The sequence below is a fragment of the Pelecanus crispus genome, chromosome 1, assembly GCF_030463565.1.
Source record: "Pelecanus crispus isolate bPelCri1 chromosome 1, bPelCri1.pri, whole genome shotgun sequence".
In the NCBI taxonomy this organism is placed as follows: domain Eukaryota; kingdom Metazoa; phylum Chordata; class Aves; order Pelecaniformes; family Pelecanidae; genus Pelecanus; species Pelecanus crispus.
The window spans coordinates 75,026,298-75,052,455 of NC_134643.1; the positions used below are offsets into that span (position 1 = coordinate 75,026,298).

At 40.0% G+C, this 26,158-nt stretch overlaps 1 protein-coding gene across 5 annotated transcripts; it reads right to left on the bottom strand.

Moving 5' to 3' along the window:
- Positions 1-4,280: 4,280 nt before the first annotated feature.
- Positions 4,281-25,518, bottom strand: RECQL (RecQ like helicase). 5 transcript variants are annotated; one of them, XR_012830923.1, is made up of 15 exons: positions 23,205-23,704; positions 22,129-22,326; positions 20,036-20,215; positions 19,049-19,155; positions 17,883-18,081; positions 16,578-16,744; positions 15,914-15,995; positions 14,703-14,851; positions 14,500-14,617; positions 12,727-12,865; positions 11,808-11,899; positions 9,474-9,693; positions 8,460-8,589; positions 8,007-8,254; positions 4,281-5,251 (listed from the first exon to the last, which is right to left on the bottom strand). XR_012830923.1 is itself a non-coding variant. In XM_075707144.1 (15 exons), exons 2-15 carry the CDS (start codon positions 23,729-23,731, stop codon positions 8,066-8,068), a joined length of 1,986 nt encoding a protein of 661 aa, XP_075563259.1. In that variant the 5' UTR covers positions 23,732-23,789; positions 25,277-25,518; the 3' UTR covers positions 7,750-8,065. The 5 variants fall into 5 exon arrangements, 3 of the variants coding, with proteins under 3 accessions (XP_075563259.1, XP_075563246.1, XP_075563263.1); XR_012830922.1 differs by having other exon boundaries at positions 4,281-5,256; XM_075707144.1 differs by lacking the exons at positions 4,281-5,251; positions 23,205-23,704 and adding exons at positions 23,716-23,789; positions 25,277-25,518 and having other exon boundaries at positions 7,750-8,254.
- Between the last annotated feature and the right edge of the window lie 640 nt (positions 25,519-26,158).

A 26,158-nucleotide genomic window follows, 5' to 3' on the forward strand; every position in this document is an offset into this window, starting at 1 on the left:
AACATAAGGGTGAATTATTTATAGCTCGGTGGGCCCATGATGCCTCAGGCCATCAAGGAAGGGATGCAACGTATAAATGGGCTCGTGATCGAGGGGTGGACTTAACTATGGACAGTATTGCACAGGTTATTCATGAGTGTGAAACATGCGCTGCAATCAAGCAAGCCAAGCAGTTCAAGCCCCTTGGGTATAGTGAACGATGGCTAAAATATAAATATGGGGAGGCCTGGCAGATTGATTACATCACGCTCCCACAGACCCGCCAGGGCAAGCGCTATGTGCTCACCATGGTGGAAGCAACCACTGGATGGCTGGAAACATATCCCGTGCCCCATGCCACCGCCCGGAACACCATCCTGGGCCTTGAAAAGCAAGTCCTGTGGCGACATGGCACCCCAGAAAGAATTGAGTCAGACAACGGGACTCATTTCCGAAACAACCTCATAGACACCTGGGCCAAAGAGCACGGCATTGAGTGGGTGTATCACATCCCTTACCATGCACCAGCCTCCGGGAAAATTGAGCGATACAATGGATTGTTAAAGACTACCCTGAGAGCAATGGGTGGTGGGACGTTTAAACATTGGGATACGCATTTAGCAAAAGCCACCTGGTTAGTCAACACCAGGGGATCTGCCAATCGAGCTGGCCCTGCCCAATCAAAACTTTTACGTACTGTAGAAGGAGATAAAGTTCCTGTAGTGCACATGAAAAATATGCTGGGGAAGACAGTCTGGGTTACTTCCCCCTCTGGCAAAGGCAAACCCATTCGTGGGATTGCTTTTGCTCAAGGACCTGGGTGCACTTGGTGGGTGATGCGAAAGGATGGGGAAGCCCAATGTGTACCTCAAGGGAATTTGATTTTGGGTGAAAATAGCCAATGAACTGAATTGTATAATATTAATTGCTTTATAATACTGTATGTTATCTCTTAACTATATGTTATCTCTTAACTGCATGTTAATATAATAATATAGTAGGTTAATATTAAGTATATAATACTATATATTATGATTGCTATATGCCGCATCAATGGTATTGCAGTAAGAATTGCCCAGCCTAAGGAAAATGAACTTTGATGAAACCATGTTGGAATGAGAACTGACTTCAGCATGCAACAGTCCAACACTGCACACCACCTGTCCTGCTCTGAAAGACTGTGATGACAGATGGAACCCAAAGTCATGGGCTAAATGAACTCAATGGACATTTTAGAGGGATGGGCCATAGACGAAGGGAATGATATCTGTGTGTATATCAAGATAGGGAAAGGGGTGGTGATTAATTGGAACACATTGGAAAGGGGAGGGCCTGTGCATGACGTAGATGGTATAGAATAAGGGGTGGATACTGTCCTGGTTTCGGCTGGGATAGAGTTAATTTTCTTCCTAACAGCAGGCATAGTGCTGTGTTTTGGATTTAGTAGGAGAAGAATGTTGATAACATGCTGATGTTTTTAGTTGTTGCTGAGTACTGCTTATGCTAGTCAAGGACTTTTTCAGCTTCCCATGCTCTGCCAGGCGCACAAGAAACTGGGAGGGGGCACAGCCAGAATAGTTGATCCAAACTGACCAAAGGGCTATTCCATACCATATGACGTCATGCTCAGTATAGAAACTGGGGGGGGTTGGCCGGGGAGCAGCGATCGCTGCTCGGGAACTGTCTGGGTATCGGTCGGCAGGTGGTGAGCAATTGCATTGTGCATCACTTGCTTCGTGTATCATTATTATTATTATCATTATTATACTGTTACTATTAGCATTACTATTTTACTTTATTTCAATTATTAAACTGTTCTTATCTCAGCCCAGGAGTGTTTCTCACTCTTACTCCTCCAATTCTCTCCCCCATCCCATCGGGGTAGGGGGAGTGAGCGAGCGGCTGCGTGGTGCTTAGTTGCTGGCTGGGGCTAAACCACGACAACTTTAATAAGTGATGTGTATGTACAGGCTTGCTTCAATCAAGTTCCTTGTTTTCTTTAGTTGCGAGGCATAATTTAGTGCCTAGGTGATAAAACCCAACAACTTAAGCTATTCCTTCATGTCCTGGCTGTGTGCCATAGTGCTATCCACGGACATAGGTTGTTGCATACTGGCTTTTGGTTTTGTTCTACGATTGCTATTTGGGAGTTGCTGTTTGTTTGGGGTGAAACAGGGAACAGTTTGTTGTACTCCACTAAATGTGAAGTTGGCAGTACATATTGAGACTTCTCCCAGAAAATCACTATTTTTTAAGAGAATCACTGACTTTGATTAAATGTATTAATTCCACTTTTGGCAAAGGTTTTGGTTAAACAGTGGGTGAAATACTAAGCTTTAGTCACTGACAAGATTCTACCAGAAAAATAAAATTATGAGCATGTTCTTAATCATGTTTGGTTTATATTTAAGTTGGTATACATCTGAATATGTGTGTGGGGATCCAAAATGAAACCTACTGGAACTTACCTTTATAATGAGTTTGAATGTGCCTTAACTGATCATTAGCTGCTAAGATCTTAAAAAAAATGTAAATAAAAATCTCCTCTAGTGTTCAGCCTGATGTGTGCCTAAGCAGTGCTTGAAGTCAGCAGGAGCTGTTGCATCTTTACCAGTCTGGCAGCCCAGTTACTTGTTTCTGGAAACACTGATGTTCACCAAAGGAACAGGTCAACAGGTATGTATTTCTGCTTCACACACAGTTAAATATTCTCCCTGCTGAAATGGGAGGCAGAAAAGTGCTGTAGCTGAAGATTTTCTTCACTCCATAGAGATTGCTGAGGAAAGAGATTGCGACCCTTAGTGCAGAATGGCTGCGGTTCAGCTAGCAGGGTGCAGTGTCCTGCATTGCCAGCTGGGTTAGGCATGGAAAGAAAAAGACTTTGTTGTGCGTAATTACACAATGCAGAAGGTAGGACTGAGGAAATAAAACAATGTTGCTGCGCTTTCAACAACTGATTTCAGAGGATATTGATTATATAACTGTAAGTACTTCTTGAGTGGGAAAACTAGGAATGGAAAACAGCCTATACCAAGCCCTCTGCTGCAAAAGAACTGAGGCTTTTAACATCCCCTGACACCTGCCTGTACTGAAAAACATCAGCAGTTCTGAACTCTCCGAGCACTCCTTCAGGTTTATTTCAACATAAGAACAAATGTTTTCATAGTGAGAACAATGAGTCACCAGCACAACCTCTACAGGGTGGCAGCAGCAGAGCCCTCGTCACAGGAGGTTTTCAAGACACAACTGGAGAGGGTGCTGATGACCTTGTCTAGGCTCTGCTTCCCACAGGAGGCTGGACCAGATCTTTCACGGTCCCTTCACACTTGGGCTGTTCCGTGATTCTGGGTTGCCTTTTACAGTCCTGGAATTAGGGGCTCAATATACATCCTCTTCTAGAGGGGAAATCCAGAACCCTGAGGAGCAAGGAAAGGACCACTTGCTCTTACTTGTAACTTTCACATGGTTCAAAGATTTTTTTTTTTTAATAAATAGCATAACCATAACACCAGTGTTTCTGAGATTAAGCACTGCTTAAAGGTTAAGCGTAAAGAAAACCAAAGCCCAGAAGTTGTTCCCACTTGGGAACTGAGAGTGTGGACAGAGCTGCTCTTCAGGCCTTTTCCCTCAAGGCAGCTACTCTTGCTCCCAACTCTGACAAATGCAAGTGGAACCAAAAGCACCAAGTTTGCAGCAGCAGCAGCAAAAGGCCTTACTGGCTACCAAACACTGGGATTTCAGTAGCAGCTCATGTGTCATCAAGGTAATAGCTCAAGCATTCTTTTTGTTGTCTATCCCTTTGCACCTAGTGCACTAAGGTCTTCCCATGTTCAATCTCGGGTCCTGACAGCTTGAAATACAATTTTTCTGCCTTTCTAGCAAAAAAAAAAAATCAGTTTCAATCTAATTTCAAGCTTCAAAATTAAAATTCTACTGTAATTTCTGAATTATCAAATTCCCACTACTTGTGCAACATCTAGAAAACAACTTCTGTCTTCTGTTCTACTCTCACTTTGTAATTCTGAGTGATTCTTACCATCTTTCTTTCGACTATCACAGTTTTGGCTAAGCTTGCATTAAACCTGTGTATGATGGAGAAACATGCTCAGTGTTCACCCAGACAGGTATTTAATTGCCATCAGCTACTCAGCTTTGCAGGATGAGGTAATGTAAGAACATTTGCAGCAGTAAGCGCTGGCTCTTTCTTACCTTCACAAAACCAGGATGTTATATGAAAGGAATCGCAGGCAAGTCAAAAGAGACAGGCTGCTCTGTAAAATGGTCGAGAGACACTACTTCAAGCCACAGGCAAGCAGTAATACTCTCCTATAGTTGCTTTCTCTTTTCCATTTCCACAAACAAGAACAACATAAGTGGGTAAGTGGAGTAGCAAAGTTAAGACACTAGAATTCAGAATCCTCCCAAAGATTAAGTTTAATGTAGCCCACATTCAGGGCTTAAAGTATGCAACTTTCAATGCAATCACGTTCTAGTGCTAATCGAGGAGAAGAGTAGTTCTTAGGATAACCAGATTCATTTCTAATTAGAATACAGATCTGTTGTTGGAATATAAGCCAATTCAACAGGGGAAGGAGGGGAAAAATGAAGAGAGAGAAGTATTGAGTGGCATTTTTTCTGAATTTCCCAACTAAAGTATAACTTACAAAGGGAAGAGCTGAGATCAAGAAAAGTTGTCTTGTTTTTAAACATAAATTCAGGTACTTCTGAAAAGCACAGAAGTGGTAATTTTTTATTTGAGTAACAAGCTAGAGAAATCCAGTTCTAAGAGCAACAGATATATTTTAGAGGGATAAATACACATAATATTTCACAAAAAAAATCTCTGCAAGTCAGTAGTGGTGCAATGCTGTAACAATGCCCTGTTGAAATTCTTCTCTAAAGTACACTCAGGTATTCAAATATGCTGTAGTAGGTGTAAGTATTGCAGAAACAGGCCACATCCTCCAACCTGCAGTGACAGTGACATCTACATGGGCTAGAACAACCGCCCCTGGCACAGCAGAGGCTTCGACCCACAGCCGGCTCCAGAGGAAGGGTGCTGCAGCAGCCCACATCTCCAGCTGTCCGATGTCTCCCCCTGGGGCTGGCGACAGCAGCCTCACCGGTGGGAGCTGTGCTCTGGTTGCAGTGCCGAGTTGCTGGGTGAAGGAGCTGCAGGAGGCGGCGAGCAGCCTGCGTAGCAGCCAGGAGGAGGAACAGGAGGCGACAGGGTCTTCACAGAGACTCTGCAGAGCTAAGGACCACCCGAGTCCTGTGCTGCAAAGGAGGGAAAACCTTGAGACCACCCTCACAGGAGCCGTGGATGGAGACTCCCACAGGAGGGAAAGCTGGAAGCCTCTTGCTTCCAGCAACACAAAAGGGCTCCTTTTCCACCTGCACCTCTGCCCTTGCAGAGTAGGTACAGTGCCCCGAGAAAGACGAGGATGACGACTCCACCAAGGGATGCATCAATGCCAGCTGAACCTGAGCCAAGTGTTCACACAATGAAGAAAAGGAAGATGAAAATTACCAGAGAATCCCTCCCACAGGGGACAGAGGCCCTCGTTGCCAACCTGACTTGGAGACATCAACAAGTTTGTTTCTTACTAGGTGCCCAGATCCCAGATGTTGCTCAGTGACTGACTGATTCAGGATTTTAAACTCAACAGAGACGTGAGGAAGACATAGTAGAACCACTACCCTGGACCTCAGGAGAGCAGATTTCAGCTTGTTCAGGGATGTACTTGTCAGAACCCTTAGAAGACTGCCCTGGAAGGCAGAGGGGCTCAGGAGAGCTGCTTGATTTCCAAAACACAATCTCCTCAAAACACAAATAGTCTATTCCTATGTGCAGAAGGTAGAGCAAGCCTGGCAGAAGGCCAGCACCAGTGAACAGGGAACTCAGCTAGCTCAAACACAAAAAGGAGGCAGAAGGCACAAGATATCCAGAACAGACAGAGACATTGCCTGAGCACGGAGGAAGGGAGTTAGAAAAGTCAGTGCTCAGCTGGAGGTGGAACTAGCTAAAGGGTGTGAAAAGCAGTAAGAGGAGCTTCTCCAAGTACCTTAGCAGTAAAAGGAAGGGTAAAGGAAGTATGGTCCAACTGGTCAGAGGGGTAGAGGAGCTAGTGACACAGGACATGGAAAAGACTGAGGTACTCAACCCAGTTTTTGCCTCATTTTTACTGGTAAGGTTTGCCCTCAGACCTGCCAGGTCTCCAAGCCTACTAACAGTCCGTGGGAGTAAAGCAGTAGAGGAAGGTGGAGTTATAGAACACTTAAGCCAATTTGCCATACACAAATCCACAGGACTGGATGGGCTGCACTGAAGGGTGCTGAGGAAGCTAGCTGAGGTCAGTGCAAGACTCACTTCTAAAAGGACCTGGAGACTGGGGAAGTTCCTGACAACTGGGAAAAGGCAAGTATCTCGCCCATCTGCAAAAAGGAGGGTCTAAGGAGTTACATGCCAGTCAGCTTCATCTCAGCCCCCAGAAAACTTAAGGAGCAAATACTCCCAGAAGACATTTTCAGACACATGTAGGTGATTGGGAACAGCCAGCTAGATCTACCAGAAGCAAAGCATACCTGATCAACCAGATTGACTGAGATATCTTACCTCTGTTATTTGCACAGGCAGTTGTTGTATACCTTGACTTTACAGGAGATCATGTCAAAAGCCTTGCTAATTTCCTTACAGCTAAAAATACCAGTGAGATATAGACTGGATAAATGTACAAGGTAGGTAGAAAGTTGTCTGGACCAGCTGGTTCAAAGAATTGGGATCTGTGGTACGACATCCAACTGGTGACCATTTACTAGTGACAATGCTCACAGCTAATACTGGGGCCAAAATAATTTAGGGTCTTCACTAACAATCTGGATACAGGGATGTAGTGCACTCCAGCCAGTGTGCAGATGATACCAAGGCTGGGAGTGCTGTTGATACACTGGAAAGCAGGTCTGCTACTCAGAGGGACCTAGACAGGCTGGACACAAGGGCTGACAGGGACCACCAAGTTAAAGGCAAAAGCAAAGTCCTGCACCTGGGATGGAGTAACACCATGCAACAGTACAGGCTGGGGCTGGACTGGTCAGAAAGTAGCTTTGCAGAAAAGGGTCCAGGTTCCCGTTAGATAACAAGCTGAATGTGAATCAGCAGTGTGCCTTTGCAACACCAGCCAACAACTGCATAGTAGACTATAATAACAAGAATGTAACCAGCAGTTTGGGGGAAATGACTCTTTCTGGGCATTCACTTGTGGGATTACAGCTAGAATGCTGGGTTAAGTTGTGCACTTCCCAGTAAGAGAAACACACTGATAGACTGGCTTGAGTCTAGCAGAGGGCTACCAAGCTGCCTAAGTGCTCAGAGAGGAGAAGTGGAAAACTCTTATTTCTTCCAGATCAAAAAAAGAAGAAAGCCAGGTGGAGGCAGAGTGATTGTTGTGATCTTGCTGTTGTCTTACAACTACGTAATGGAAGAGCATAGCAGCAATGGGACCAGACTCTTCTCAGAAGAACACAGTGATAGGACAAGAGGCAACAGACAAGTTGTAGCACAGGAGAAAACAATTAGCTCTAAGAAATATCCTTTTTTCGGTCATGAAGATAGTCAAATACTGGAACAGGTACTGAGAGGGGTTGTGGAATCTCTGCCCTTGGAGACAGTCAAAACTTAACTGGACACAGCCCTGAGCACCCTGTTCCAACTGGACCTGCTTTGAACAGGACATTGGACTAGATGATCTCTGGAAGTCCCTTCCAGCCTGCATGATTCTGCAATAGTGTTACTATACACTATGCTTCCAAAAAATTTAAAAAGGCAATATGGTAATTATTTACATTTTGTAGACACTGCTGTATCATAAGATATGCACCAGTTGTTTTGATATGAAGCATTTTTTCCTTGACTATTAGACTTTTTCTAGATTTGAGGGTTTTAAAGATACTTGTTTCCCTGTTGGTTTTTTTTTTTTATTAAAAAAATGCACAAAACCCACCGTTACTAAAACACAAACTGAACTTACACACTGCATTGTCCATAGAGAAGCAAACATGATTAGATCCTAAATGTAGTCTGTGAAACTCAGTCAAGAATTACTGGTTGGTCATCTTCATCTGCCTGAAGTTTAAGCTTCTTTGCTTTTAAGTTAGAACCACAGGCAGACCGTTTATGGTGCTGTGAATTCTTCACTGCTGAATCTCGGACAGTCTTTGAAATAGTCTGAGCATTTTCTCTGCTTCCTTTCAAATTCGAAGATTGAGATGGTTTGTCCTGTAAGTTATAAACAACTCTATTAAAATTCTAACATTGTTTTCCTTCTTTTTCAGTGTTCCCACAAGAGAGAACATAATGAGATCTATTTTAAATCCTGTTGATTGCACTACTATGAAAAAATATATTGAGCAGATACCAAATTATTAAAATAAACTATAATGGAGAAGATATCTATATAGCAAGTCAGTACAGATATAAATACCTTGTAAACACTTTTCTTGTTTATTATTGCTTGTATAGTGATGACATGTGCCTCATTTTTCAGCAGACTTGCTTTTGGTCCTATCTTCAGGTAGGATATTGTAGCAAATGCCGTGAAGCTGAAGTCTTCTCTGCATAAATTAAATCAGTGTTATAAAGGAAGGCTGGAGACAAAGACAGGCTAGACCATGCAGGTCAAAAATGGGACACATTAACCCTTCTGATGGACGTTCCAAATAGCAGCTTGATTCTGCTTTATCTATTAAAGTGGATAGTCACTCAATTTAGAACGAGTCTGGCCAACACTTAACATAGGTCAGTTTGTGGACCTTTACACACACACACACACGTACGTCAATCTGTTGGAATACATGGAGGAAAATGAGGAAAAAAGATGTAGTAAGTCATCTGCTCACCCTCTTAAGAGTGTAAAAAGTCAGCTGTACAAACAGATGCTAAAAACAATTTAAGACAAAAATAAAGGTATTAGATATTTGGCTTGTACATATTCTTGGAACTTCTAAAACTATATGAAAAGACAAACCACATACCACACAGCCAGGTTACAAAAGAAGCACTGTTGTTATCTTCACTATGCTTTCTTAAAGTTTCCAAGTACCACTTTCCACATTAGCCAGCCTGTCCTGACTTAGACTTCATCTGGGCAACCCCAGTTGCTTTGTTTAGCCATGGAATGTAAATGAGACTCCATATAAATAGCAGACTTCTCCAAAATGAAGCCTGTTGCAGATTTAAAGGTTCAACCTGAATACAGAAGACCTCTGCTTTTTAAAATTGCAAGAGAGGCAGCATTTCAAATGTTCCTCCAGCTTTTGTTTTAACATTTTGAAGTAGAAATATAGTAATCTTTCAAGGTTTTCTTAAATACATCTGAAATAAAGGCTAAAAATGAGATTACAAAATGTATCCATTATTATTATTCAGAATTAACATGAGAGTAAAGAAAAATGACTACTAGATGTTAAAAAAAAAAAAAAGCAGTCATCTTACTTACTTCAGATACTGCTGCAGTAGTAAATGAGCAATAATTCTCTCCAGTTCCTCTCGAGGGTGCTTTGGTGGAGTAACTTCAGCCACCCTGAATTTTGATACACCTTTCCCAGACCATGCATCAATTAATTTCAGTGGGGTGAGTTTCTCACTCATGTTTTCAGCTTGCTCGAGTATCTTGATTAGATCCCTGCAGTATCCTGTTATATCCATTTTCTCACACGCTACAAATAAAAGTGAAGTAATATTTAAACAAGTTATTTATAGCTATTTAGATAGTATCCATATATACATTAGGTCTATACATATATATGCACTTTTATATGTATAACAAATAAAGCTGTAACTTTTAACAAATAAAGTCGTAACTTTCCCTCTGTCAAATTAGGATGTATTTGTACTCAAACTTACATTTATCTTTCTACTTCATTATTAGAACTGCAATCCTGCAAACATTTTTACATGTATTTAATGTTACAAACCACACAAATCATTTCAGAGAGGCATCTACAAAGCATAAAATTTGTAAGGTAGCTACTATGTTACTCTGCTGCTGGATTCCTTTTCCTCACCCATAATATTTATTATGGAAAGAATAGAGAGCAAAGAGGAGTTGAAGAATATAAGCAAGACATTTCTTCTCTCAAGACACGGACAAAATGAGACAGAAGAAAAGTATTAATTTCATTATACAAATTAACTTCATCATGACTAATTATTCCAAGCACTAACACATCCATGTAGCACATAAGGATTGTGCTTCTACTGCATGATCGGATCATCACATAGAATTACCCCAACTGCCGCCTCCAACACTGAGAATTAAGTACTGAAAAACTAGCACTACTGCTAGGTTTCCTCAGACCTTGCTTATCTATCAAAAGGCCCTGGGGGTAAACCAGAAGTAAACAAGATATATTTCAACTATACTTCATCACACAGCTCCTGTAAGTCTTGGGTCCTAAGCTCCATACTCTTCTCAACCCCTGATCCCAGTATAAATTTCAACTAAAGCCCTATGTCCAACTAGAAGATAATAAGACATTGTTACTTGCATGATTTTACAGAACAGTTTCATTACATAGATATGATTAACTGTATAAAGAAAAAAAAAAAAGGTTAAATATCTTTGTTTTGCCCAAAAAATGTACTGGGAAATAAAGTCTGGTCATGAGAACAGCTTTGAATACAGAGTTGTTCCTAAGTTTTTCAAGTGCTGATCACTACATTATCCAAATGCTTCGCAACAGATATGAGAAGATGGTATTTTCCACATATTACAAGAATTCACCTGTTACTCAAAGTAATTTAAGGTAGTTTTGTGTGTCCAAGAGAGATGCCCAAGATGAACTTTTTCTCAGCACTCTTTTCAGAGCTTTCTAGCTTTGTATGGGATTTCCTACGTCTAAACCACAGTTCTCACTTAGTAAGTGCAGCAACAGATACTTTGTGCATCTTCAGAGTCTTACAGCTTTCTGGATGGGTACCAAAAATGACAGTTAAAGCAGCCAATGATCACCCATGAAAGCGTAGTTTAAGCTAGCTACCCAACACTGCCGAGGCAAAGCAGCAAAAGAACTTATGTCCCAGAACAGCATTCTGCTGAAACCATCCTCCTTTACCGTGCAGCAGGTCTTGTTTCAGCTCGTCTCCCAGCTTCCCTCTACGCCTGGCCCATATGCCTTCCCTCTTATGATCCCAACTTGCTTCCAAAGGAAGAGCACACACTAGACAGACATTGTGCTGTTAGGGCTAACACATGGCAAAATCCTGAATTAGTGTGCTCAGTTGTTCTGCACAACTGTCATGCACAGACCTGACACAGGTACGTCTCATGAGCACGCAGCACTGAAATCCTCAGAGATTTTACCAGGCAAATTGTAAAAGGACATGTGCAAACTGTGCCTTCTCAGACCCTAAGTGTGAATAGTTTGTCATGCAGAGAGCAAGAGGCTCCTTCTCAAAATAAAGCTTTCACACCCAAAAAAGAATTCTGAAACAAAACCCAACACATACCACAATCTTTTTAAAACAGGTAAGCCAATCTCCCCCTTGCCCCAGCTTCACTTTTGGGAACAGGTGAACAGCTGAGCCTGAAAAATACCAAAGTGTTTGGCCTCAGGCAAAAAGCCAAACCAGGAAGTATCCTGCTAACCACCCTGAATTTGGCAACACTAAGCCACCAAAAACTGATGTTCGTAACAGAAGCTGAACCTTGGAAACAGGCAGTATTACAAGCACACTTTACAGAAGTTGCTCAGTTTGTCTAAACTAGGTATTTCTTTAAGCCAACCTTCTCCATGTTCTCTGTCTGTGGTTATAAAAACAATTTACTTACAGTTCTCTCTACAGCAGTTATCACACATTCTGTTGCAGTTTGCAGAATCCCATACTTCATCAAAATGATGGGCTATGAGGACTCGGCGACACCTGAAAGAACAGAAAGCAAAGAGGGACTATAGAATATAAATGTATACACCTGTGTCATAAATCATGAAAGTGGCAAAAAGAAGGTCCCCTGGGTCAGCTCATATCTCAAAACAAGCATGAAGAATTATCTCAGGAAAAATCAGAAAAGAAACGCTGTGAGACAGTATTCTCTGTCAGTTACACTAATAGGAGTAACTAGTAGCTTTCAGCAATACTAAACACTGTTGTAGGAACAGTTTGGTTAAAGCAGAAAAGTAAATATAATCTGCAATTCCAATAGAATGAAAAATCGTAACAATATGAACTAATTCTCAGACTGAGGCCAAGAAAGGCTATACCAAATGCATGAGTTGTCCACAACATAGATACAAGTGTTTTCCATGAAGTATTCAACACAGCTCAGTGCAGCAGAGGAAGCATTAAAGACATGCAGATTCCTGTATGGCCATGAAACACTAGTACCTTAGAGTAAAAACCAAAGCATTCCAGCTATTTGCTCTGAATGGGATTTGAAATCCAAACACTGTTTGTTGACAGATATTTTATCTCAACAGAACTGCTTCCAGAACTTTATCCTGAAGCTGGCAAGCAACACACCAACGTTCAATTATGTGCAAGAGTACACATACTGAGCAGCCAAACCACAAACTCCAAACTCAAGATTCTGTTACAATGGTAGTGTTTGGGGTGGGGTTTTTTGTTTTGTTGTTGGTTTGGGGGGGGGGGGGGGGGATGTTCAGTGCCTTTTTTTAAAATACCCTCTAAACCCCAACGAAAGTAGCCTAAGCATTTAAAAACTAAGCAACCAAGCCACCACAGTAACTCACATGTTCATATTCTGGCAGTAAGACACCATATCATACAGCTTCTCTTGCCCTACATTTTCCATCACTACCATTGAGCTGATTCTGAATATATCTCCAAAACCGTAATACAAAATGCAATCAGCTTTTTGGTCATCTCTACCTGCAATGCATTAAAACAAACAAAATATTTAGACTTTAAACTTTAGAAGAGATTTACTTTTATATAGCATTTTCTGGTACAAATTCCATTCTTATCTGCATGGGCTTCTGCAGCCCCTATATAGAGAGTTCATGACTGTAACATAATACCAAGTATAACATATTAGCCAAAAGAACATAGCATGATACAGACTAGAAATAAAATAGATTTAGATCAGTCTTCTACAACTACAGAATCAAGCAAACTGAAAGTACTACACAATGAAGATTTTTACTCTTCAACAACTAAAATCAAATATTAATGTCATATGGAAAGTTAGTGAAATCACCATTTTCTCACCCTAACACCTCTTGGAAAATCCTAGCCAAATACATCTTGAAGCCTAATTCTTACTTGATTAAAAGACATTGTGAGCTTCAAATACCTTATTAGGTATTAATGGCAATAAATAAAGAAAGAATTAGGTATGATTTAACAAAATATTCCACTCAAAACCAACTGTGTCTTCTATAGCTGAACTTCGATCATCTCTTCCTTCCCATTGCCCACCCCTCTGAACGATGTGCTGATGGGTGCCCTCCTGCTGTTTACAAGATCCAGAGAGCAGAAAAGGTCTCAAAAACCTAAACTTTTAAAAAGTTTAACATATAACAGAAAGAAACTACTTCATTTGGGTGGGCAGTCAAGGGGGACAAGGGAGGCTTCATAAGCTAAGTAGTATGTTCAGGCAAATGAATAGCAGTGCTTAAGTAATCCACCACCCCCCCACCCAAAGAATCTCATTTAAATCGAGTTATGAAAAAGCAGCACACAAAAGCTTCCTCTAATCACCTCAAGTTGATAAACATTCTGAAATAACTATTTCAGCACCTATACAGCCCTTGTCTCTCTAGCGTAAGCAGATGCGAACTCCCACAAACTTTGATGACTTGTATTTCTTAGGCCAGCATTAAGGCCAATTTCTATCATACAGCCATAGTTAAAATCTCAACCAATTGTCCCTCAGGGTCCTTAAAAGGCTTTCCTCCACACAGATTCAAATCTGTCTTTGAAAAAGTAATAATGCCCAAGGTCAAAAAACCCAAACCCAAAACAAAACACCACAAAACCTTTTTTTAAGCCAGAACAACTATTTAGTGCTGCTATACATTGATCAATCCTTGAAATTCCCTGCTCCAGACTCCCCATCTTACTTGTATTTCTGTATCCACTGAAATTCATACAGAGATAAGACATCATCTAGAGACAATCTGAGTAAATCATGCATCCCAGTTGCTATGCAAAGAAAAAAAAATACTCCTTTCTGTAACATACCTTTGATCAGTCAATGTCATGACATTATGTTATGACATTATTCTGGTAAGCCACAGATGTCACAAAAATCAAGTAATTACCAAAATGCTGAGTAAAGGGCTAGGTACTTATTCTTTGCTACACCGCAGTAGAGAGGCCTGAGATCATTAATATAGTTCGCATTTGCTTTAAAGCCTCTTTACAGAGGCAGAGTGGCATTACACACTTTGGAACTGGTCTCAAAGGCAACAGGCTTTGCACAGATGACTGAAATTGAAGTACAATTTTATTGGTTTAAGGTATGTAAATGGCTACTTTGCAAAAGCCATTTCCTACAATACCTGCACGTCCACTCTCTTGGTAGTAGTTCTCCATGGATTTGCTCATAGAATGATGAATTACAAACCTCACATCAGGTTTATCAATTCCCATGCCAAAAGCAACAGTCGCCACTACAACCTGAAATAAGATCAAGAAACCATCAAGGTACCAAAACACAATTTGTTTAAATGAGACATAAGTCTATGAAAAGAATCTACTTAACCTGGATTTGATTTGCTGCCCATCCTTTATGAACTTTGGTCTTATACTTAGCATCCATGTTTGCATGGTAAGTCCCTGCCTTGATTCCCAGTTTCTGCAAACTCACAGTAACTTGCTCAGAATCCTTCTGAGAAAAACAGTAAACAATTCCTGCACAAATGTGAAAGATGAATTATTGTAATGTTTTTAAAAAAACCAAACAATCCCCAACTCTTAAAAACAACTTTGAAAGTTTTATTAACTTAAAAATAAATAAATAAAACCCAGTAAATGATCTTTGTGCCTATTCAGTCTGCAGGATTGGTAGCCATGAATGGAACTTCAATTATCAGCTTTGACTTGTAAGCTAAAGAGAAAATACAGGTCCCAATCCACGTAATCATGGAAGTATTCTATTAATGTTCAAGGACAACAATGGTTATTAATGCTTATGTAAAGGAGTGCTGTTTCTTATGACATCTATGACATCTCACCTGAGGTTTCAGATAAATCTGCTTTTTGTCATTAGTCAGTCTGGGTGAAGTCAAGGATTACAGACAAAGCTATGTAATTTATGATCATCTTAGCACAGCTTGTACTCGGGAAGCTGCTCATCACAGCCACAGAGTTCCAGAGCAGAGACGGGAACAGACTGCTGCTCCAGAAAATTGGGTTCTGTTGCCTTTGCAATATGGCTCTCCTCTTTATTTGCACTACATAATTTATGGACTACACAAAGTTCAACTTCTACAGTTCTGCTTTTATCACAAAAGCACAATTCACCCCACCACACACCCACTCCGGGCATTGAATAACACATGAATCTGATGATCAAATGTGAAAAAGAAGTGTTAAAGATGGTAACTATCCTGACACATAGATAACAAATGACATATGCACAATTTAAGAACATATAGATAACCTTTTTTGTGCCTTTTTATAATCTTAAAAATTGCTATTATTCTTATCTATGTAAACATTGTTTTATATACATCAACTTTATATTTCAATGCTTCAGAAGATGGAAGTAAACTGTAAAGACATTTAAACATGAATAAAAAGAGTAATTATTCAAGGTACAGATCTTACTAAATTTCATTTCTTTTAATGTTGGATGTTTAATGTATGATGAAGGTAGAATTTCTCTACACATTTCAGGATCACTTGAAAACATCCCTGTAATGCTTAAGATTATAAAATAACATTCCTTTTTTTTTTATTAACACTTTTTACCTGACAGTCCTTTGTATCTTCCATTAATGATCTTAACTATGTCCTCAATGAAATCTTCATTATTCGAAGGCTTATGCCGAACCTCAAAAATATAATATACACATGCCAGAGAGTTCTTCAAGCAGGCACACAGTCTGTCAAACAATCCTATTATTCTACTTCTTCCATTACAATAAACACAACTGTTCTGTCATTTAACCAAAATTACTACATTCTCTTTGTGTCCAGTCAGATTACATCTCAAAAGTCCATTAAAAAGAAAAAAAACCCCACACCAAACCAAAATCACAAGTTTTCCCATGAAGAACAATGAAAGAACCTGCGGCCAAACTGAAAATACAGTACAATGCAATAATTCACAACTTTCTGTCATCATATGACATATTTTCCAACAGGTTGTAGCAGTCTGAGCCTGCTACCTACCTCTCCCCTGTACACAGTCCTATCTGCGAAGCCTTGCTCACAAAGACAGAGCAGCCCAAGTTTCTCTGCAGATGACAGCAAGTTCAGCAAGATGAAGTCATGAAAGAACACCATCATTCAGTTGAAAAGCTATCTATTATTAAAATGTATAATTGAAAATCTATTCTAAAATTCATCAGTGGTAACTTACAGAAGATAATGTGATTGTGATGCAGTCAAACAAACAGGTAATAAGACATACCTCATAGTAAAGATTGGGCCGGTTGAAAGAAGCAGTAAAGGTAATGCACTTCTGAACGTGCAAAATACTCTGAGCATCCTTTAAAACATGATTTGTGGCAGTTGCTGTCAATCCAATTAAGGGAGTATTGGGAAACTGTCTTTTCAAGATACCAAGAGACTTGTAGTCTAAGCAAAAAAACAAAAAGGGGAAAGAAAAAGATTTCTCAAACCACAGATCCAAAGTTAAAAAAAAGATATTCATGTAGATAGCATTCAATGAGGTAATACTGTAATAAATGTTATTACTGATCAATTTACCACTGAACTAATTTATGCATCCAAATGAAGTAATAAGGAGGTTGCACTTATCAAAAGAGATGCTTTCTCTTCTAATTGAATTTTACAGAAGCAGCCACAATTAAGAAGGCAAAACATATTGAAATAGAAGTTCTTAAGAAGTTAGAAAAATGTAAGTAGCATCACATTAACCAACATACAGGTTATTTTGCAGGTCTGTTTTTACCAACAGCTTTTCAGTAAATGCAGCTTTTCTGATAAACAAGCAGTGTGGAATTTGGATACATAGACCAGACTGTACTAAGGAAAGATTTTAAAGGCTCAGTGCTGACAATCAGTTGCTGCCTTAGAACAGACATGCAGCCAGAGATACACATCCAAATTCCATGTTGCCTGTTTAACTGGCATGGCTCTTTGCTCAGACATCACTTTTTAACAAAACTGCAAAGGTTGACTTTACAATTACTATTGCTTCAAATAAAGTTTTCTTTCAAAGGCAAAGAAACAGTAACCAGTACATAACAGTCTTCTACAACTGGCAAGACAGGAAACAGACTGAAGTACACTTTCTTTCCCTGCAAGTCAAGGGCATTTGTTTCAACTAGCTTTAGAAGCTATTAAAATATAATGCTCTACCTCTGTCACCCAGAGTGTTAGGGAGCAGCGTACAGAATGACACTTTTTCACATAGCAGTAAAGACGACTCTATTGTCCATATTAAAGATGGCAACCGAAAACTTTCATTTTATTACGCTCCAATTCAAGTAAACTGAATTAGGAGTTTTTCAGAATACTGACAGCAAAATCTACATTGAAATTGCCCCCATTTGCAGGAACTTAGCTCCTGGATAAGGATATAGTAATTTTTGAATTAAATTTAAAGTCCTTGAGCTAACACAGGTACTTGCCGTACACTAATATTTACTTAACACATGAAGAAAGCAGCTGGCTTTATTTCAGGCCTAACTCACTATTTACTGATGCCTGAATAACACTGCAACCTGGATTGGATTTCTAATGAGCATACCAGGCCTGAAGTCATGGCCCCATTGACTACAGCAATGGACCTCATCTACAGCGATGCGAGACAGACACCCTGCTTGATAAGCTTTCTCTAGCTTTGACATGAACATTTTGCTTTTTGCAATCTTCTCCGGGGTCACATAAATGAGCTTCAGTTGTGAATTTCTGTTTAGCATTTCGGTATGAACCCACTTCACATGTTCCTGTTCAAAACAAAAAGAGAAATCAGGGGCTAACAAACTAGGATAACACACTGAAGTTGCTTAGGGCTAAGATTCTTAACACATTACTAACAAAACATAAGGGGTAATTAACAGAGACTGATACACTGTTACACAGTATTTACCACTACTATAAGTCTTGGTAGAAGATCGTTATATAAAATGTTAATTTTAATCCTTCAAAACTCTGTCACAGAACTTTGAACAAGCAAACTATCGAATACTTGTCTTTGCTTCATCACATGGCATCAGTATTTTCCCAATGAACTATAATGTACCAAATATGCCTGTGGTACTGCAAGTGTAAAATAATTTCTTACACACAACCGTAGACTTTATTACTGAGTTTTCAAAGTGCTCTACCTCAAAGCAGGCTCCAAGTTTGGCACATTGCATCAAGCTACTAACCTATCAAACCCAGTGTCGTGCAAGTTAATGACCACGGCCTCCTGGTAGTCAGGAAAATATATTTCACTGTAAAAAGCAACTGACTAATAACAGTCTGGGAAATAAGTTACTTCTTGGCCTCTGGATCAAAGAGCTTACCATCCTAGAGTAAGATAAATAATTATATGAAAAGCCTGCACTGCTCAATATATTACTAGTGGACAAAAATCACCTACTCCAATCTTCTCTTCAGGCTAGAAACCAAGTAAAAATCTGCAACACACACCAGCCAAAGGTACTTCACATCCTCTAAATAGCCCCATGAAATCTATTTATTCCATGAAAGGTGTTGGTTTACATGTGTTCTTGCATTAAAACAAGAATGCAAGATACATATTCACATTATCCATTTCACAGCATGTAGCTTGCAAGATATTTTTGGCAGAATGGCATTAGGTGATAAAACTGTGCCATTCATTCAGTATTCATAAATAACATACACAGAGGCAAGATGCCGGCACATACACAAGAAAAACCATGAAGACCTGGCAGTTAAACATACCTTACTGCTTGAGGCATTTAGTAGAGTTGCAGAAATACCAAGCTGTTCCAAAACCATGAGCTGATCTTCCATAAGTGATATCAAAGGACATATCACAAGCGTGAAACCTGTAACCATCAATCATTGTGCAAACTGAATACTTCAGATGTCACAAATATCTCCTCTCATACTTTTTACTAATGCATCAGCCCTTTTCTGCAGGAACTGCCAAGCATGAGCTTAAGCTTCATACACAGTGGCAGATCCCCATCCTAGATAGCTGATAAATGAGTGCTAGGACACAAAGGGATACTGCCTGTGATATGCACCTTCTCTTAGAATCTAGACCACAAACAACTGAGCTGCAACAGAGTATAAGAACTAATATACAAAACAAAGAAAGTTGGATTCACATCTGTGTCATGAGGTGCTAATTTACCACACAACTAAGCAATGCTAGGTATTGGTAAATTTGGTCTTTGTAAATAAGTAAACTTCCATGTAATTGGATGGGTTATTTTTTCAAAATAAAAGCTTAAAAACTAGAACTGGATACTTATTTTTAAAAATTAATACGTAAAGTCTCTCCCAAATAATCTAAAGCTAAAACTTTAGAGTGGAACAGACAAGTAACAGATATCCATACTTCGATAATTTATAGTCTGTATATTGAATTAAAAGAGAAAGAAAGAAAAAAAAAATAGTGACAAACTCCTTAAATTCTTTCAGTGTTTAATAACTTAACACACTGAGAGGAACTAGATAAATTATTTAAATCTAAATCACATCTAAAAGGCACATTCATTTTAAAGCTGCTATTGCTCCTTCAGAGAAAATAAAGTAAGAGAGCAAAGCAAGTATTTCTAGTAAATCTTCCTCTCATACCTTTGTTCTTTTTTCCCCATACCGTGGTATTAGATACCAATATAGCGTTCATTCTCCAAATAACTATAAAAGGGAGAAAGTAAATCCAGTTGTTTCTATATGACCTTATCTTCCCTTACGTACCATCAGAACAGACAGCTGGTAACTGATAGCAAAGGCTCTTTCCACCACCTGTAGGCATGACAAGAAATATATCCTTTCCCGCCATTGCAGCATTTACTGTTTCAAGTTGCAAGGACCTAAACTTCTGGAGTTTAAACTTGTTCTGCAGTGCAGTTTTTATCTTCTCATACCATGGAAAATCTGTTAAGGAAAAAAAAAAAAAACCCACACACATTTCATAACCAAGTTTGTTAAAATATAAGAAGGAAGGGCAATTTGCATATACAATAACTAAATCTGGAAGCAATACAATTTTAGATGTGGTAAAGTGTTCAAAGATTCAGTTAACGGCACACAAAAATCTACACACAACCTGAGTCTGTATAAACTAATTTCTAAGGTGGACCTTTGAAAACCCTGTGAAATGTAAACACAATCCACCTCCAGACTAAAGGCTCTCATTGCAAGTAAATGTGAACTACTGCTAAAAACTCACAAGCAGATGTAGAACTTCAAAGTGCTAATGATCAAGTTAACTGATTAGTCCAAAATTAAATGGAAATGAGAAGCCCACCCTGAAAATAAATTAACCCAGACACTAAGCCCTACAAAAGCCTCACTACTATGTTGCCCAAATGCTTCCCTCATACAAATGCAATGATTGCAAATAGTATAATAAAGGCAGGGCTAGCATTTTTTCCGTATATTCCAGAGATAATAAGCATTTAATAAAAAGAAAAGGGGGGGGGGGGGGGGGAGTTTAATCTTCCCCAAAATAATCACCCCAACGTACTTATAACAGTTTTTTACTTTCTTCAATAAAGAGCTAAAGACTGCATCATTTAAAGAGATAATACTGTAAAAACTTAGATTTCAGATGCATCAGGAAGCACAGTAACCATTTTCATATTATTAAAACTAAAATGCAGAAAAACTGTGGAAACTCCAGGGTACACTGCATGCAATGCAAGAATTAATTTTGGGACTTGAGGTGACATTCTTCCTAATTTACAGAGATCACAGCCAAGATCCAAGGTTCTCTGAAACCAAGAAAACCCTCCCACTGACTTCAGTGAGCTTTGTACTGGGACCAAATTTAGCTACTGTTCTTATTCAAAATGTACACAGCATCTGATTGCAAAGATGTTAGTTTTCAAAGCATAGGAGGAGAGAATTAGGGACAAAGTCACCAACAAATCAATTTGTTCAATAGCATAAATTTGCAATTACCAAGTATCAGTATTCTTACATATGCATAACACTTTTCTCAAACACAGACAAATATGGATTAGACTCCAAAATTAATTTTATTTTTAAAAAAGAAAGAAAAGAGAATGCATACAATAGATATAGGCAGAAACTAATAATGCATTTCCAAATTGCAAGTGAAGTAAAAGCGGACGGGGGAAAAAAATAAAAAGATCTGAATTGAATTGGCTAGGCATAACATGGTCAAGACCCACCAGCTATTCAGGACTTCAGTTAATGTTCAACTTGAGAGACAGCACTTCCAAAAGAACAGCAGCCCTCACACCACCACAGGGCACTTGCCACTTGGACTAACTCTACCATACTAAGGTATTCTATGTTATTTTTGGCAGTCAGCATCCACCTAATTTGCATAATTTGGTAAGACAGTAAGACTACATAACCGATGGCAGACACAACCAGTGTCCTACCCACTCAAGCAAGAAGAAATACAAAGACAGCAAGAAGTAACTTTGAGAGTGCAAGACTGCTACTATCAAATCCTGAAGAGATAAAGAGCAATTATTTTTAGAACATAAATAAACAGGGAATATAAGTATTGCAATATATCATTGGCATTCTTACAGAAAATCAAACCAAGTTGTGACTTTACAACAAGAAAAGAATAAAAGTAGTTATAACAGGCCATTCTTGCGATAATTCTGCCCAGAACTCAGATTAGTATTTAGGAATGTCCAGGGAGTTAAGTACAAACATTACCCTGTGTAATTAAGATGGCAGGCCACCCAGCTGAACAAAATTAAAAAGGGCACTATCATTATCCAAACAAAACTGTATAAACACATTTTTCCCCTAAGGAATTAGTTTACTTCTGTATTAGAATATTTGAATTTGACTCTGCAAACCTTTTTTGTTCCATGACTCGGCTGAGGTTTCGGCATCTTTACTTCCACTTGCCTCCAAGTCTCCTGTGGACTGCTTTATCAGACTCTTTACCCTCATCTTCTTTTGAATGAGCTCCTGCTGTTTATCCACAAGCTCCTGAATCTGCATCTCCACTGCCTGCAGTTCATTTTCAATGGAAACCAGTACCTCCTCTAGCACTGAAGGGAAAAGCAACGTGAAGGCAGAATAGAGACTACAGTAACATGCTAATCCCAGTCTTAAAGGATCTTTTATTTCATTTGTTGATTGAGAACAATCAAAATTAAACACAAACCAAAAGCATCTAGAGAAACAGACAGCCTGACAGGCCCACTGATAAGATTATAGCATCTAATATCATATACACCATGTAAAAATACTTAGCAAGGCTTAACAATGCATTTCTTATATTAGTAGGTCACATATACACAGGTATACTGTAAGTTGTCATCTCCAATATGGTGTACAAGAGATATGCAACACTATCACTGCCTGCGTTGATTAATAGAGAAAAAAAAATATATCACAAGCCAGTTTCTCAGCAGCAGTGCCTCTCCAGAGAAACACTTGAAATTATTTTCTCTTCCACAGATGCATGTTAAGCAGTGAAAAGCATAGTGCATCTGCCCTGATATTAAAGCTGCTGTGTTACAAAGACAACAAGAATTCCAGCCAATTCCAAGGTGAGCACACCATCAGAACATTTTTAATAGAAAGCATTTACCTGTGAGAAGCAACAATAATCTCAGCAAGTAAAAATGGAAATAGGGACATTAGCAAAAAGCTGCATTTCATGCACTCAGATCTCCCTTTTACGCAGAACCCCAGAGGATCTGCTGAACATCAAGGTTTGAACACAGAGGACAAAAGCTTTTGTGAACACAAGCCATTCTTCAGATCTAAAAAATCCGAAGCAAATACTCACCCAAAGCTTGGGTTATGTTAGTGAATTTTTGGCAGGAATTTGCCTCTTTACATCCTTATATGCATCTGTGTGAATTACTGATTGTGTTCTAGAATCCAGTCCCCAGGGTTTAGAAGAATAATTAACACATACCACAGCATGCCAAGCGCATATCAACACTTCAGAGCCAGGTCAGAACAGCGTAAGAAATATCTTCCTCCCTCCTCACCCCTCAAAATAAGAGATTTTGGTCCACGCATAGCAGATATGATAATCTGCTTATAGAAGCAAAAACATATGATATGGAAAAAGATATCCTCGTTACAAATGGCACAAAATGGGGACATATGCCTTCCTAAATGCCCGCTATTACTCAGCAGGAAAAAGTTGAAAGTATCTTAGAATATGAAGCATATTTTCAAAATACTGAAAACCAAATAATTTCCTTGACAAACCTGCTTTTGTTTTAGTTTTTATCTAAGAAACAAAAAGTTATCCAGTAAAAGAAATTTTTCTTCAAATCTGAAGCATAACAACATAGACCCCACAAACTCCTTTCTGCATACATTAAATTCATATAAATAACAATCAATAACATCAGGTTATTGTGTCTGTTAGCTAAAAGATAGCAAAATGAACATATTGAATACTAATTCTGGATTACCTGCAACAGCTGTCATCTTTGGAGATTAAGAGAATGTTATCCTTAGGGGACCTTATTTAACCAAGCAACTGTCACTAATAAAATAAAATAAATAAAAAAAAATAAAAATTATTTTACAAGTAATCCTTCTAAACTTGGTAGAAATTTACTGCAAGAGATTCTTCATTAATATAGGAGGTGTTACTATAACAGTTTAAGTACTGGTTCATTTAATCTGCCTATATAAATATGCCCAACTAGATGACAACACACTTTTTCCCATCTGCAAAAGGGACAGATACCAACTCACAACCAATTCCTAAGGCTATAGCTCGCCAGCCTTCTAAAAGAAACCAAGTGAATTTTGACCAAGTCATAAATTTTCTACATGAGTCATGGTCTAATATAGACCAGTCATTCACCTACCTTCAACCTATCTCTTTTTTTTTTTTTTTTTCATCTCTTCACAGACTAATTTACAGAAAAGTCTGAGCAAATTACATTGTGCCCCTTAGAAAAGTAGCCACCATGACACCTATAGGATCTTCTAGGAGGAAGTAGAAAGGTAGTTTGGTTCAGAGAAGGAAGACTGGTTTTGACTACACCATCAGTGAGATGAACTTAGAATTCTATTTATTGGCTAATTTTTTGAACAACATTCTTTGTTGTATTATATGCTAATAATACAAAACTCAAGAAACTTGATATTCTCTTACCCTTGTTGAATTCTGAACTATTTGTTATATACATGGGAGCCAAATCTGAGGGAAGGTGAAAGGGAACACATTCAGTGGAGCCTCACTATGAGCTGATGCTAACACAATAAATATATTATTGCATTCCTATAAATGGGGGGGAAAATATATATAAAAAAGAATGCATGAAAAAAACACTGACTTTGCCAGAAAGAGGTTATAATTACAAATAAGTTAAAGGCCCACACTTCAGAAAGAGGTTTATTACTGTATAAGATAACTCAGCAGTGTTCAGGTCACCCACATAATTCGAGTTACTCCCCAAAGTACATGGCAACTAGGGACATTCAGAAAAATCGGTAGCTATGGCACAGACACACTGTAAACACAACGTGCTACTTCTACGCCCCCCATAAACAGAATCCTCACAAATATCACTAGGCCGATAGCTCAGGAAACATATGCCATTTTCTTATCCAAGGAGTGGGAAGAGTCTTTAATTCAGCTCCTGTCTCTAAAGGAAGTAGCTCAGCATAGCTTATAATTGATCCTATACCACCACTGCCAACAAAGGCCTCCAATTACCATTTGATTCCTCAAAAACGCAGCTCCAAAGAAACTGAATAATGATGAACTCATAAACCACAGGGAACAAAAGGCAAGTGGAAGCATCTTGCTATCAGGCAGTTTTACCTTACTGTAGAAACAGCTGAATTCCTGTGAATTCATCCCATTACAGCCTTTTCTAAATAGCCCACTACTGGGGAAAAAGAGGCCTCTAAGCACATACAGGCTGGCCGTGCCTAAAACAGACAGGTTAGTAACCAGCGCCACTTTCCACCCCACACAGATTTAAATCGGTGTCCCAGCACCGGAAGCTTTCTTACCCTGCCTTCTATCCAGCCTCCGAATTAAAGCTCTTCCGTCCCAACTTCAAGAAGTGAGTGATGTTAACAGAGCATTATCGAACACAGAACCCTTAAAATTAGGGAATAAAACTAAGAATAATTGCACAAGCATGGTGTATCATCTTAGCAGTGGTAAAAATCCCCCATCCAGCCATAAAACCCTGAGAAGGCACCTTAAGAAAAAAAAAATCATTCAGAAAGAAAAAAAAAAAAAGCCAAACCAAGAGCAGGGAGATATATTTACACCGGCCGTTTCAGCACCTGCCACCCGAACACCAGCGGCGGGCACGACAGGCAGGGAGCGCCCGCCTCACCGAGGGGGCCCCGCGCCTCCAGCGGCCCGTGACGGAGCCCTCACCACCGGGCAGGGCGGCCACCCGCTTGGTGGGCGGCACATCGGAGCGGGGGCAGGCAGCGGGGGCAGGCAGCGGGGGCAGGCAGCGGGGGCAGGCAGCGGGGGCAGGCAGCGGGGGCAGGCAGCGGGGGCAGGCAGCGGGGGCAGGCAGCGGGGGCGAGGCGGGGCGGAGGCTGCCGGGGCCACGCCGGCCGGTAGACCCGGGCCCCCAACGGCCTCAGCCGCCCCTTCCTCCCGCGCGGCGGGTACAGCCCTGGGGCGCGCGCTCCCGTGCCGGCTCCGACCCCCCGCGCGGCGGCACCGCGGCTGCTCCGTGCTCCCACCTGGAGGGGCGGCTCTCAAGCCCCGCCCACTTCCGCCTCTTCCGCCGCCGGCTTCCCTCAGCCAATCACTAAGAAGGGGAGAGCGCGGGGGGGATCACGTGCATCCCCTCTCCCCCAATCAGCAGCGGTCCCGCGAGGCTCCCGTCGGCTTCAGCGACAGCAGAGAGGCGGGCAGCCAGGCGG

What these genes read in the sequence shown, in the direction of transcription:
- RECQL (XM_075707131.1), bottom strand. An exon ending in CGAGTCATGGAACAAAAAAG is followed by an intron (nt 20,216 to 22,128) that starts GTTTGCAGAGTC and finishes TTTCCTTAACAG; the next exon opens with ATTTTCCATGGTATGAGAAG. An exon ending in TAACTGCTGTAGAGAGAACT is followed by an intron (nt 9,694 to 11,807) that starts GTAAGTAAATTG and finishes TTTTATTTGTAG; the next exon opens with CGTGTGAGAAAATGGATATA.